This window comes from Anolis sagrei, chromosome 4 (genome assembly GCF_037176765.1).
Source record: "Anolis sagrei isolate rAnoSag1 chromosome 4, rAnoSag1.mat, whole genome shotgun sequence".
NCBI classification, from domain to species: domain Eukaryota; kingdom Metazoa; phylum Chordata; class Lepidosauria; order Squamata; family Dactyloidae; genus Anolis; species Anolis sagrei.
Window position 1 is genome coordinate 139,678,468 of NC_090024.1, and position 15,336 is coordinate 139,693,803.

The window sequence follows — 15,336 nt, forward strand, 5'->3', positions numbered from 1 at the left end:
CAATTTGATTTTCCCAACTTTGGTGTAGAAGTCCCAAAAGCAGTAGGAATAGACAGCACTGAACTGTCTGAAAAAAATGTGTTTGCTGGCGTTACTGATGTATTGATGGAGTTAATATATGAGTCTGTTTACAGTATAGTACAGTCAGTTGAAGTGTAGTACAGTATAGTACAGTTTGATATAATATTCAGTTGACATGAAACCAATAAGAAATATACCTGTGTGTTAAATAAATAAAGTAAGTAAATCAAATAAGTTAATTTAAACAAAGACTACTCATGTTTTGGTCTCTTGAGAGCATGATTTGAAAGCAATATATTTTATGAGAGAGTAGATTTGGGGGGGGGGGGGGCAACTGAAATAACACTGCAGAAGATCTGCTATAGATTTTATGCACTGGCATATCTTTGTTCCTAACAGTTCAAAGAGATAACCAGGTATATCAGTCTAACAGCTGAGAAACTTAAATTGCCTTGCATGAATACTAGTGGACCACTAAGGAGAAGATTGATTCAAGAGTTTTTAACTCAGGAAGATCATACTTTACAAAAAGTTACGATCTCTAACAAGGACATGCCTTTCCAAAAGATTACGATTATTCCAAATAGTTTGAAAGCCAATTAATCTCCAAAAGGGTCACACTTCCAAAAGGCATTGGAGATTCCTGGTTTTCCCAATATGCCTCCAAGGGAGATTATGGCCTCTTCCTGACATGGCCACTTCCTATTGCAACAATCTCTACATGGAGCTGCTTTTGAAGATAGTTTGGAAGCTTCAACTGGTTCAGAGATCGGCAGCCAACTATCGGCCAGTTTCCAATCTTCCCTTCTTGGGCAAAGTCCTGGAACGTGTGGTGGCTTCACAACTCCAGGTATTCTTGGACGACACGGATTATCTGGATTCGGCACAGTCTGGCTTTAGGCCGGGACATGGAACTGAAACAGTCTTGGTCACCTTAGTAGATGATCTTTGCCAGGAACTAGACAGGGGGAGTGTGTCCCTGTTGGTTCTGCTGTACCTCTCAGCGGCCTTCGATACCGTCGACCACGGTATCCTTCTGGGACGCCTCGTGGGAATGGGCCTTGGAGGCACTGTTTTGCAGTGCTCTGGTCCTTCCTAGAGGGTCGCTCTCAGAAGGTGTTATTGGGAGACACCTGTTCAACCCCACAACCATTGTCTTATAGGGTTCCTCAGGGTTCAATACTGCCTCCCATGTTGTTTAACATCTACATGAAGCCAGTGGGAGAGATCATCCGGAGTTTCGGGGTACGATGTCATCTGTACGCGGATTATGTCCAACTCTGTCACTCCTTTCCACCTTCTTCTAAGGAGGCTGTTCAGGTCCTGAACCGGTGCTTGGCCGCTGTAACGGTCTGGATGAGGGCGAACAAATTGAAATTGAATCCAGGCAAGACAGAGGTTATGCTTTAGCAGGGAGGTGTTGCCCAGTTGGCCTGCTCTGGGTCTTAGTGCCCATTGGATTCAGGACATATATTAGGTACAATATTTTTAAACTATTGGTTGTCCAAAGGCATTGAATAGTTGCCATATGTAAAGCCTCCATGAGTCTCCTTTGGGGTAGAGAAATGCAGGATACAAATAGAGTAAATAATAATAACAATAACAATAAATAACAATAATAACATTGAAGCATTGTGTGTGTGTCTATGTGTCTGTTGACTTAATGGTGACTCCATGAATTTCATAAGATTTTCTTAGGCAAGGGATCCACAGATACGGTTTTGGCAGTACCTTCCTCTGAAACATAGGCAAGATCTACACTGCCATATGATGCAGATTGAAACTGCATTATATAGTCAGTGATTTTAAACTGTTGACAGAGTTGATTCCTGGCTCTCCCTTCAAATTTCTTTCGCTTGTTTTGCTAATTAGTCGCACATTTCTGTCTCTCTCTGTATTGTACTATGTTGAATAGTTCAAAATAACAACAGTAGCAAGAGTGTTAAGTAATGGAGTGAAAACCATGCCTGGTCTTCCTGTAATAAAGCCTGTAAGACTTTCTTCATCCTTTTTGTCAACATCACAGTAAAAATCTTGTAGGGGAAACATCCTTCAGAGCTGTTCAGGACTGGGCCCCTTCCTCCTCCTCCCCTTCAAGGTGAGACAGTTTTGCGAGGGGAAAAATATGGCCGGGGAAAATATGGCAAATTTGACTCCCTTTAAACGGGGAAAAAGTACACCTTATATTTGAGGACATAGAGCATTTTTAATTGTTTTCCAGTCGGCAGTTGATCAAATCCTTAAATGAACAGAGAGGGCCCACTATATTAGATTATATTTTGCCGCCTCTTAAGGATGTTTTATCTGTGAATTTCTCCCCTGGAAAAGGTTTGGGCTCATAGGCTCAGGTGATTGCTTCCAGCTCCATGATTCCATTAATATTAATATTATTATTATTAATAATAAATAGCAGCAACAACACTTTATATTCTGCCCTGTCTCACCAAGGTGACTCAGCAGATCACAGTACACACACACACAGCAAACATTCAATGCCATTTTGGACAAACAGGACAGAAACTGACAGAACATAAAGGAGGTATGTTGTGTCGACATCCAGCTTTTTTTGGCGCCTAGGAGGTTGTGCTCAAATCCAGCCACAGGGTTGCTATCGCTTCAGCCTCTATGAGGAAGAGCCACCAGAACTTCTTCCTTTTGGTCACCGGACATTTTCTTATCTTGTTCTTTTATGGTGTCATAAAATATCTCCCCCGCTTTTTTAGTGGTACCTAATTTCTCTACTTACAACTCAAGCTGTTTTCAAACTGCTTAGGTAAACAGTGAGCTGGGCTGACAGATGTGTGCTCACGGGGCTTCGAACTGGTAACTTTTTTGTTTTTAGGCCTGGCCAAGGGACAGAGGTGGCCTTGGTCGCCTTGGTGGATGATCTACGAAGAGAACTAGACAGGGGAATGTGTCCCCACTAGTCCTCCTGGACCTCTCAGCAGCTTTCAATACCATCGACTGTGGTATCCTTCTGGGCCATCTCTCCAGGATGGGGCTTGGGGGCACTGTCTTACAGTGACTCTAGTCCTTCCTGGATGGTCTGACCCAGAAAGTGGTGCTGGGGGACTCCTGTTTGACTCCCTGGCTGGCTGCCTGTGTGGTCCCTCAGGGCACAATTCTGTCCCCCATGATGTTCAACATCTTCATGAAACCACCGGGAGAGATCATCCAGAGTTTTGGAGTTCAGTGTCAAATTTATGCAGACAACACCTGACTCTGTTAGCCCTTTCCATCTAATACCAAGGATGTTGTCCTTCCCCTAAACCAGTGCCTGTCAGCTGTGATGGACTGGATGAGGGTTGATAAATTGAAATTAAATCCAGAAAAGACAGATGTACTCCTGGTCAGTTGGAAGGCAGATCAAGACGTGGGCTTACAGCCTGTGCTGGATGGGGTCACCCTCCCCCTGAAGACACAGATTAGCAGTCTGGGGGTGCTCCTGGATTCATCACTCACCCTAGAACCCCAGGTGTCGGTGGTGGCCAGGAGCACCTTTGTACAATTAAAACTTGTGTGACAGCTGCGCCCATACCTCGAGAGGCCAGATTTGGCCATAGTAGTCCACGCCTTAGTCACATCCTGCTTAGACTACTGCAACAATCTCTACATGGAGCTGATTTTGAAGATAGTTTGGAAGCTTCAACTGGTTCAGAGATCGGCAGCCAAATTGCTACCAGGAGCTCCATACAGCGAGAGATCCACTTCAATGTTGCGGCAGCTCTACTGGCTGCCAATGTGCTTCTGGGCTAAATACAAAGTGCTGGTCATTATCTTTAAAGCCCTAAACGTCTCGTGTCCAGACTATTTGACTGATCGCATCTCCTCTTACGGACACTGCGGTCATCTGAGGAGGCCCTGTTCTTGATCCCACCCCCATCCCAAGCACAGCTGGTGGGAATGAGAGAGAGGGCTTTCTCTGTGGTCGCCCCCCCCCCCCCATCTCTGGAACTCCCTCCCTAAATAAAGCTGCCCCACTCCCTCCTCTCCTTCAAAAAACAACTGAAGACATACTTTTGCCCATTAGCATATGGAGAGGAGGAGGTTTAGATGGCCGAGAGATCACTGCCAGGCCTCTGGTTGAGAACCATTTGTAGTTGGACATTTCTGGACCACACCAGCCCAATGACCTCATCTGACTACACTAATGTGGATGTTTTGTTTAGATTTATGTTATTTTAGAATTTTGTCTGACTATGTGTAGTTTAATTTATTGATGTCAGGTTTACTTTATTGATGTTAGGTCTTAATTGGAAGTTAGGCTTTAATGTTACTTTTATATGTGGGGGTTTTCTGGGGTTTTATGTTAGTACCATGTGTTTTATGTAGGCATTGAATGTTTGCCATTGCTATGCTGGAATCTACCCTGTGTCCCCTCGGGGCGATATGGCGGAATACCAATAAAGTTTATTATTATTATTATTATTATTATTATTATTATTATTAGACCTTATCATTGCTGGTGATTTACCAGCTGTGCAAAAGCCCGGCCATACTGTTTGTTGCCTTCATTTTGGTATGGAATGCATTGTCAGCATCTTAAAATCATCTGTCATTCCTTCTCTGCAGCCAAAAGAATGCAATGGGGTCAAAATTCCAGTTGATACCAGCAAGCCAAACCCCAATGAAGTGGAATTTGATAACCTATATTTGGATATGAATGGTATCATACATCCTTGTACACATCCTGAGGACAAGTGAGTGCCTTTCATGTTTAAATAAATCGCATGACTGTTTCAAGTATGTGGAGTACTTACACAATATCTTCCATTGCAGGCCAGCACCAAAAAATGAAGACGAAATGATGGTGGCCATTTTTGAGTATATTGACAGGCTTTACAATATTGTGAGACCAAGGCGACTTCTCTACATGGCAATAGATGGAGTGGTTAGTACCAAAATAATGGTTCTCAATGTGTTTGGTTGCCCAATACAGATATATTCAGAGATAAGCTATGTAGAGAGCGCAACTCCTACAACAGCTTTTGTGAAAAGGAGGCATTGGGGATTTTCAAGGGAAAGAAGTCTGAGATATTTGGTGTGGATTTAGAGTAAAGCTGTCAAACTTGTAGCTGTCAAGATATTTGGACCTCTAACTCCCAGGAGCCCTACCTAGCTTGTTCAATGCCCATGAATTCTTGGAGCTAAAAACTAAAACACCTGGAAGGCCACATATTCAGCACCACTGATTTAGAGCTTTATATGTAGATGATTAGATTCTTCTGGTCTTCCAGATTCAAAACACTTGAGAAAACCATATAGAGATATATTTTTTTTGTTCAGGTTGTCTGTGTGCTACACGAGCATTGGTGACAAAGGATAAAACCCAGATGAATTATTATTGAAGCATATAGAATTGCTTTGTAGTTTCTTAAAATGGTATTGCAGGAAGGAATGTCAGTGACAACTTCAGTTCTCCTTTGTTATCTTTAAGCAAAATAGCATATGTTTGGAATATAAATTCACATATTCAATGTAATGCAGTCCTCTCTGATTTAACACAAGCACAAAATCTCAGTGTAAGTAAAGCAAATAACAAAACAGACCTCCTTTATATTGTTAACACCAATTCTGCTCTTATAGGCTCCCCGTGCAAAAATGAACCAGCAAAGGTCCAGAAGGTTCAGAGCATCAAAGGAAGGAGTAGAAGGTGCAGAAGAGAAGCAGAGAATAAGAGAAGAGATCATGAGTAAAGGTATGTAGTCTTTGTATCTGTTCACTGTAATTATAAATGATATGTACAGTTGCATCCTGTGACATATTTATCCCTTTGAGGGAATTTGTAAAAAGTTAAAGTTGAAGGGATGATGTGGGTGGTGCATAATCACTAGCTTCTAACATCGGCAAAGCAGCTGGAAGTGACTTACCATTCTATTAGTGCATTTGGCTGAATGCGGTTACAATACCTCCATATATGAGAACTCACATCTATAATCTGAATGTGAATAAAAATCCAGGCTTGCATGTTGAATGCATGAAAATCTATCTTACGGGGTGCTCAGGGGACATTGGAGGTGGGACTTACATATACAATCATGTTTCCATCTCCAGTTGTATCCCTCTACAACAGGGGTGTCAAACTTCTATCCATCAAGAGCCACATCAGCATTATGGTTGCCTTCAGAGGGCTGTTGAATCCATGGATAGAGAGAGTCCATTATATATATTTTTAGATAGTGGTTGGTGCTCTTTAGGTTTTACCAAATTTGGGTCCTCAGATGTTTTTGAACAACATCGCTTTTTGATTATCCGCCACGCAAACTGGAGATAATGGGAATTGCCACCCAACAACATTTGTGGCTCGGAGGTTGGGGAAAGAATCGAGGATAGTTTAAAACCAGTCATCTTATCCACAAGCCATGTATCTACATTTTAAACTCCACTACCTTGACTGAACAGAACAAATCCACAGACTTCTAGATGTTACTGTATCACAACTCCCATCAGCTCTAGCCATGATGTCTAATGGTGGAGTTGTGGTCCAGCATCTGGAGGGCTACCTAAAGTGATATGATGGGCCGGATTTAGCCTGAAAGCCTTGTGTTTGACACACGTGCTGTACAGGTTCAGGTGACTAAACAGAACTGTTACTGTTATTTGGATGAACTAATCTTGCAGATAGCAAATCACTGGATTTGGGAGGAAAGCCTCTGATAAAACCATATTTAATTTTGTATGAATAAGATAAACTGTGTTTTTGCAGATTGTACAGACAGCCAATCTTCCATTTTTGCAGGGGTCATGTGCATAGCCCCATCTCCAACAAAAATAGAAAAACAATGAATTTCTCAGGAAGGTTGCTACCTGCCATAGACCCAGAGGGAAGAGGAGGAGTAGCAGCCCCTACATGCTGTCTCCATTTTATTTCCCCTGTGGATACTGGCTTCTTTTCCTCTTCCTCTATGCTATGTGTCTGTGAAAGGCAGGGAAGTACCAGGAGAAATAGACACATGCAGCACACAGGGATATGGAGAAACACAGGTCCAACACACTGCTCCCTCTTCACTTACCCCACATATCTTAGTTTCCAAAGATGGGGCTGCACTGTGAACTTTCACACAGCCACTCTTTCCTCAGGTGGTGAGTGGCGTCATCACTATCTGCGCTTTCCTCCCAAACAGCAAAACCTATACCAATATAGTCATAGATGCAAAACCTATACCAACATAGTAACAGTAAATGAGCATTGGATTGTGATATTAGCCAGTTTTTGATTGGAATTAACTGTAATTCTCATAAAAGAGTTGTTGGCAAAGTAGGATATGATGGCTTCTTAAAATTAACTGTGATGGAATATATCTTTTCTCCTTCCTTGCCATAATTATTTTTGTCAACCTAGTTTTTAATTCTGCTGTGTTGTTTTCAAGGTGGATATCTTCCTCCAGAAGAAGTAAAAGAAAGGTTTGATAGCAACTGCATTACCCCCGTAAGTAGTCTTTCACTTTAAATTCGGGAAACAATGTTTGCAAATGTAAAGGAAGAACTGTGAAACAGTCTTGTGCGCTTCTAGGACTTTTGGAAGATAAAGAGCATATAGAAAAGAACTTTTAATGGAAACTTTTAACATTAGCTGAAGAATGAACTTTCTTTTGACTTTTTATTTCCTTTGACTTTTTATTTGCTGGGGAGGAGGGAATATGTCATTTGAGGCATGAGGAAAATTAGAGAAAAGAAAGGAATTGGCCTGATAAAGCTCCTAATTGTACCTTGGATCTTGTAGGTGAGCATTTGGGATAGCATGGTCTAGGCATGTTATTTGTATAGACATTCATTTCCTGTCGTGGTCAGCTGTGAATTGCACATATGGTCTATTCCTGCGCTCTTGAGACTAATTTGGTAGTTAGAGTAGCCCCGCCTACTCTCCCCGTCAGTATAAATAGCCTGTGGAAGGGGCTACTGCCTAGTTCTTCTCATCCGCCGCTACAGCTAGGAAATTGGAGACTTCATTGGACTGCCATCAATTTCAGTTTAAACTTATAACAGCAATCTAGGACTCTCTAACATGGCTCTTATACATATTATCTCTCATGAAGAATGTATCTCAAACTTCCAAAGCTCATAGTACTAACGTACATTAGCATAGCGTTTGTAGTACATTGCAGTAGCAAGAAATGTCAGCCTACACCATGTTGTGTTGTATTGGTGTTACATATTTGCTGAACCAGCAAACATACCTGTCGTCATAAATAACCAAATTTTAAAAAACAAAACAAAACTGTTGGGATGTCTTGCCACTTAGTTGTGGCTTTTGTCTTATTTGACAACTTAATTTTGAGTCATCTCTAAATGATATTTGATTTCACTTCTATCAAGAATCAGCATCGTTCTCTTTTTCTATTTATTTTTTTTTGTTTGGAAAAGAACTGCTTATCTATATTTTACTCTCTGGCTCCACACCCCAAAAATAAGTATGTAATCTGCCCACCTATATTTAAATTATGTCCTGCATTTTTGTTGTTTAGGGAACAGAATTTATGGACAATCTTGCTAAATGCCTTCGCTATTATGTTGCTGATCGTTTGAACAATGATCCGGGATGGAAGAATTTGACGGTAATTTTTGATCTTATTATGTCCAAGTAAACAGAGCTTTTCCTATTTTTCACAGTAATTCCCAAGTGTACTTTTTTATGTACATGAGTTGCAAAAGACAAGTTTTCAATAAAGCAGAGGTAGCAATGTTTAGGAGCTTCAAAGGTGTTCCATCAAATTGCGGGAAATGTATAAACTTCTAGATGTCGGACAGCTATTTGTCTCACCCCTGCTACTGAAACAACAGTGAGAGCGATAAGAGTTACAGTCCATCATCATCTGCAGTTTTTAAAAGGTTACTCTAGGCATTAGAAAAATGAGAACAGCTATGGTCAGGTAATTTTTATGGTGCTGCTATTTCATATTATATTTATATTTTATAATTTTTCTCATGTATAGGTTATTTTATCAGATGCCAGTGCTCCTGGTGAAGGTGAACACAAAATCATGGATTACATACGAAGGCAAAGAGGTAAAAATCATATTTCTTAATGATCTTTACTAATAGATACATAGGAGTCAAACAAGGTGATTGGATGTGAATAAATAATATTTTTCTGAGTATGGTCAAAAGATGTAAAATATATAGAGAGCAGTAAGTGAAAGATATATATTGCAATGGCTTGAGTACACAATATAGTTTTTGGAAGATGTGAAATGAGATATAAAATATCATCTAAAACAGTGGTTCTCAACCTGTCGGTCCCAGGTGTTTTGGCCTACAACTCCCAGAAATCCCAGCCAATTTACCAGCTGTTAGGAGTTGAAGACCAAAACATCTGGGAACCCACAGGTTGAGAACCACTGATCTAGAACATTTGGGTGGGATTTATGTCCCCCATTTTTTGTCACAGTAATGATTTCTGAAATGAAATACCATTTACACTTATGTATAAGTTGACCTTATGTATAACAAGGGGACAGGTCTTGCAGACAAAATTACAGATTTTTATATGACTTATGGATGGGTTGAGGATAATTCTGTGGAAAGGGGAAACCGCCAGTGCTGTCTCAGGGACAGCCTTCCCTGGCCACTCTTGTCTCCATTTTCCTACCCAGACATTCAAAAAGGCCAGAAATAATGTCATAGTGGAGAGAATAGAGGAGATCAGTGCTGCTTTTAGGTTCCCCTGGGCATAACTCTTACCTTTTGGCACTCTGTTCAGAGAAGGAGATGGATCTTGTATAGTATAGTGCTTATATTGATCCATGAATAAGTCAGCCTATGTTTGGGACTAATAGGATTCAGACCTTTGACAGTAATCTTATAGTTGTTTACCTACACGAGTTTGGAATTAAATGAAATGAAAAACCATACATTAAGCAATTTGGTAATAATAGTGGCTAATATAGTCATACATTTGTTTATCTTCCTTTGAAGAATTAGCCAAGCCTGCTGCTTTTTTACCTTTCAGTTTAATTCTCAACTTGCTTGCTACTCAAAATTCAAAGCACAGCTAAAAATATAACATGTCTTTGTTCAGTAATAGGGATGAGTAATGAGGCAAACAACCTTCTGTTGCATCTGTTTGCTCTTTATCATTTACACCTATTTTTTTTTATTTAGCTCAACCAAATCATGACCCAAACACTCACCACTGTTTGTGTGGTGCTGATGGTAAGTCAATTTTAGAGATTTTCTTTAATCGTTCTATCTCAAAAAGGAAAAATGATATTATCACCTGAGAACCTATTGTGTGCACTATCAGCAATAAATCATATTAATGCAGGGTGGGATCTAGTGATATATTGGTGAGATGATTAACTGAAAACTGTTCTAGGTCAGATCTTGTTTTTTCCTCTTGTTCTGCTCCATATAATTAACTAATATCTTAAGAACTTGGATGTGGGTTTCTGGTCCCTGTGCAATTTCTTGTCCCTATACATTTGTCTGTAGAATGATGGGTTAAGGGAGCAGACAGGTTTCACACCCCCACTAACATTTATAGAGAGATGTCATAGACAATGGCACCATATTGCATACAAGTGGTACCTTTGTACAAACTTCTCAAAAGTGCAGGTAGTTGACTATTTTTGTGGACTCCCTGAAGCAAAACTACACAATTTTGAATTCTGAGGGTGCCGAGTTGGGAAAATGTGTAGATACCAGCCACCAGTGCGTAACTCAACCCTCCTCCTCCTCCACAAATGTCTTTAGTTTTGGAGAAATTCCACCTCCTATTTCTGTCCTGCTTTCAACCAGATTCCCTCCCTGCACAAATCAATATGTTTTTGATTTAGGGCAAAATTTCAAAAAGATAACTGAGTAGTCAGCTAAGTTGCAGCTTTGTCCAGTACTGCCTTTTGGGTCCATTTCATCTGTAGGAGTATTCCTCCTTATCAAATGGAGTATCCCCCTTTTCTTACTTTCTGCATGAAGTGCTATTCAGATGCTTTCTCTTTGGAATCGTTGCTGTGGAGAGTTACTGAAGAGATGGCTAATCCTCTAATTTCCATGGAAAACCCTGATAAATTTAGGACTCATGGTTCCAGTATACATGTTTCTTAAAGCACTGGGAAAACCTCTGATTATCTGTTGTGACTTTATTGTACATTACTTTGGGCCCAGATGGATAGATAACTGATTCATAACTACTTTAAAATCACAGCTTGGATGTTTGTGGATTAAAAGGATTATTTCCACAGCCAGACACATTCTCTTCATTGCCTGTTCAGTACTAACTAGAATTTGCCAATTTTAACTTTTTTGTAAACTATGCATAAAATGAATCAATAAGCACATGACTTGTTCCCACCTCTCAAAGTTCAGAGAATCATCTGATCTTGAACTATTGTTGTAGCTGTTTACTCAAAGAAAATGTTAATATTTGATGTTTGCTCATTTCTTTGATAGCTGACCTCATTATGCTTGGATTAGCTACACATGAACCAAATTTTACTATCATCAGAGAAGAATTTAAGCCCAATAAGCCTAAGCCGTGTGGTCTTTGCGGCCAGTTTGGACATGAGGTTAAGGAGTGTCAAGGTCTGCCGAAAGAAAAACAAGGGGAGGTAAGTTAAACAGTTCCCTTCCTTCCTTTTCGTGACATCTAGGTAATATGCAAATAATGAAGGGTTACATTGTGATGTGGGAGAGCCCTTCAGATTCTGTCATAAAGCTCACTAAAATAATAGTGTTATTAAGTATCACCATCACAAATTATTACATTGTCAAATTTCTTATTACTCAAAAACTTTAGAAATGGTTTCCAGTTGCTCAAAAACCCTTCAGTAGGTTTATGTTTACATTAACTTGTGATGACTATGTCTTCCATGAACATGTTGTCTGTCTGTGTGTTTGCAAAACTTGTTGAGAGTACTTTGATTCTGGCCTGATTGGACTGGGTGGCCCTTGCGATCTCTTCCAGCTCTGTTTATACGATTCTATAACTGTGAGTTGTAACATTTTTCAGTTTTCATTTCTGCTGGTAGGAAAAGGTTAGGCAAAACAAGATTTAAGCCTCTGAAGTGCAGGTCTAATGTTCCGTCTCCCAAGAGTTTGATTTTCATTGCCCCATAGTTGTAGGAAATAGCACCTCTTTTGCATTTTTTCCAGGGTTGTTACAGACTCAGCAACACCCTGATAGTTTACCATTAACAGAGGCATGAAGTCAGCCTGCAAAGCCTTTGCTGCTATTGGCTTGCAAAAGTATCTTTTTGATTTTGAGACCGCCCCTTTTTCCTGGGGATGAAATCTCCATTTTGAGAAGCTCTTCTGCCTTCTATAGTATAGCAAAAGACTCATATGTGCTTGTGGTCAAGCCAGGCCAGCTCAGACAAGCCATCATAAGTACTAACCTCTTGCCTTTAAAACTAGTTCTGAGTTTAGATAAGGAAAGACCTGCTCTTTCTAAAATAGCAACTCAGCACTAGAGCAGAGAATATCCCAGGATTTCTCTGCCATTGGAAGAAGTTCTAACTACTTCTTCTCCAAGCTAGCTTTGAGTTTAGATAGGGAAAGACCTGCTCTTTCTAGTATAGCGACTCAGGGCTAGGGTAGAGAGTATTCCAGGATTTATCCACCATTGGAAGAAGTTAACTCAGCAGCTGAAGGGAAAAGTAAGAAAGGAATATCCACATGATTTTATAAGTTGACTGTTTGTATTTGTAACCTCAACAAGTTGTGCCAAGCCTGTCAAGGACTTTGAGAAAATGAAAATCTTGTTTGATGTTCAATCTGGAGATACCTTAGTTGCTGGGACTCCTGAGCTTCAAAGTAAGGCCCCTGCGGTCCACCCAGCTAAAGAAAGAAGCACATCATAGTTTCAACCTTAAAGTGCCTAGGTGTGACTGCACATCTTAGAAAAAAAGGGGGATGCAGGAGTTTAATTGTTACTTGGTTTCTGTCATCATCTGCTGAATATGTCTGCGAATTCTATGCCCTGTTTGTGCAGTAGCCAAATATAGTAAATGAGCTTTTGTTGTGGTGAAGCTCCTCAAATTTGCTGCTTGGGCATTTGGGAGACTTTTCAGATAGTGGCCGAAGCAGCAAAGAGGGAACGAACCTGAGTTTGGCCAACTACGCTATGATTAATATGTTTGTATATGAAAGCAACTCTAGTTTGTTCAACATATTGTGGTAGAAGGAAAACGTAATATTATGTGCATGCGCAGTATTGTTTTGAGCTATGCATGTTGGTGAATATAATGCCTAACCATTTATTGAACGGGGGGACGGGGTTGAAGTGCAACTATTAATCCCTCTCAATGTGCCTAAATACTCTAAAGCAGTGGTTCTCAACCTGTGGGTCCTCAGGTGTTTTGGCCTACAACTCCCAGAAGTCCCAACCAGTTTACCGGCTGTTCGGATTTCTGGGAGCTGAAGGCCAAAACATCAGGGGACCCACAAGCTGAGAACCACTGACTAAAGGGATCAGATTCCTTTTTATCTTTGCTCTTAAGCTGGGTCATTTCTAATTATTACCACAGAGGTTCTAGTGCCGTAGGCTGTATTTCAGAGAAAGGAACTGGCAAACCACCTTTGAGAATTCCTTGCCTAAGAAAACCTGTGAACATGACAGGCATTACACAAATACCAAATTCTTATAAACAATGTAACACAGTTATAGGAAAAGTACAATAAATTCACCAGAGTGGCAAAACTGGTTTAAGGATATGATTACTAAACTTGCTTACATATGAGTGAGCTACATTGAGCACATGGGATTTTGTTACAAAATTAATCCATTTATATTTATGGTTAAAGCTTTATTCCTAAACACACTTTGTGAATATAAACTAATGAATTTAGAGGGATTTATTTTTGAATAGGTATATGTGTGATTTTGGTGTGAAATAAACTATTTCAAAAGCAAATCTTATGTTTAAATACTGTGTTATCTTTACTTTGTGCAGCATGATCAGTTTGCAGGTAGTCCTCCTGGTATGGAACAAGAATTTATCTTCATTCGCCTGTGCGTTCTGAAAGAAGTGAGTGTTTTTATTTTTACTTAATTAATTTGTATCCCCCTTCACAAGAGTTTCAGGTGTTGTCACAAAGTTACAATTTCCGTTCTAAATTCCAGTAATTGAAATTCAATTACCAACATTTAAACTGGATATGTTTCCCATGATATACAGAGAAGGCTCTGCTATGTATTGTAGCCTCGTAGACATGCATTTTACGGATCTTAAAAGCTGGATGAGCCTGTAATTGGGGAGATGGTCCTCCATGTTCCTGGATTCTGAGTTCTTTGGGGCTTTCCTAATTGTTATTAATGCCTCAGGTGACACTGGTGGTAGATCAGGAACCACAGCAGATGTTTCCAAACAGGTGCTCACATCTCCTTTCCCATTTCAAACAGAAGTAACATTAAGATGTGCTGGAATTAAGGCTGCTATATCTTCTCAGCTCTAGTTTTGAAAACAGAAGATGGCTGGGGCGGGCTGGGCTGTGGTACTAAAGGAGTTCTTTGTCTGCGTAGATTCAAAGAGAAACCTTGACAAGACAAATAAATTGAGAAATCAACAAATTAAGCATTTCTCAATTGAATGGGAATTTGGAAAAACAGGCCAAGTCTGGATATAATGCAAGGAGATGGGGTTTTGCTTAACTTCCAGAAAGAGATATTTGTAGATTTTTAGCTTGTAGGAAAAAGTGTCACTTATGATTTTTGTCTTGGAAAGCCATGACCTTTTATAAATCATAACCTTTTGGAAAACCAGAATCTCCATAGCCTTTTGGAGACAAATGATATTTACAACCATTTGAAAATTATAACCTTTTGGAAAAGTATGATCTTCCATAGAAGAGCCAAAAACTCGTTTGAATGAAGTCTTCTCTTCAGTGGTATATATCCACATGTACTTATGCAAGGCTTTGGTTTTCCAGTAGTTAGACTGATAACCTGGTTGTTTCTGATCTGTTAGGAACAGAGATTATGCCAATGCACAAAATATAGCAGTTCTTCAGAAGTGTTCTTCTCAGTGCCCAAAAACATATACTCTCCCATAAAATATGTTGTTTCTATATGATGCTCTCAAGAGACAAGAATAAAGTAGACTTTGTTAAAAGTAACATATTTGGTTTACTCACAACCTTCATGTATTCAGCATACAGGTACATAACTTGTCAATCCAGTTACAGATGGGTTTGAAGTAGTTTCTCTGTGCAGATAACACAGGGCATCTGTCTTAGAATCAACAACAACCTGAGTTTGCTCTTAACAGTCCAAAGTCTAATGGTATCTCTGTTCTAAAATCGAGTCTGAGCTCTGAGTAGTCCCAGATCTGATCATATGGTCTGCGGCCCCTCCCACAACCTCAAGAAACATAGAGTAAA

At 39.9% G+C, this 15,336-nt stretch overlaps 1 protein-coding gene across 1 annotated transcript in view; it reads left to right on the plus strand.

The window, feature by feature from the left end:
- The window catches only part of XRN2 (5'-3' exoribonuclease 2), a 75,309-nt gene that overhangs the window by 13,404 nt on the left and 46,569 nt on the right, over positions 1-15,336 (plus strand). The window contains exons 2-10 of the mRNA XM_060774075.2: positions 4,594-4,721; positions 4,801-4,912; positions 5,608-5,719; positions 7,392-7,450; positions 8,487-8,576; positions 8,955-9,027; positions 10,123-10,173; positions 11,410-11,567; positions 13,911-13,985. Coding sequence (XP_060630058.1) covers positions 4,594-4,721; positions 4,801-4,912; positions 5,608-5,719; positions 7,392-7,450; positions 8,487-8,576; positions 8,955-9,027; positions 10,123-10,173; positions 11,410-11,567; positions 13,911-13,985 — 858 coding nt within the window. The remainder of the gene's footprint in view (positions 1-4,593; positions 4,722-4,800; positions 4,913-5,607; positions 5,720-7,391; positions 7,451-8,486; positions 8,577-8,954; positions 9,028-10,122; positions 10,174-11,409; positions 11,568-13,910; positions 13,986-15,336) is intronic.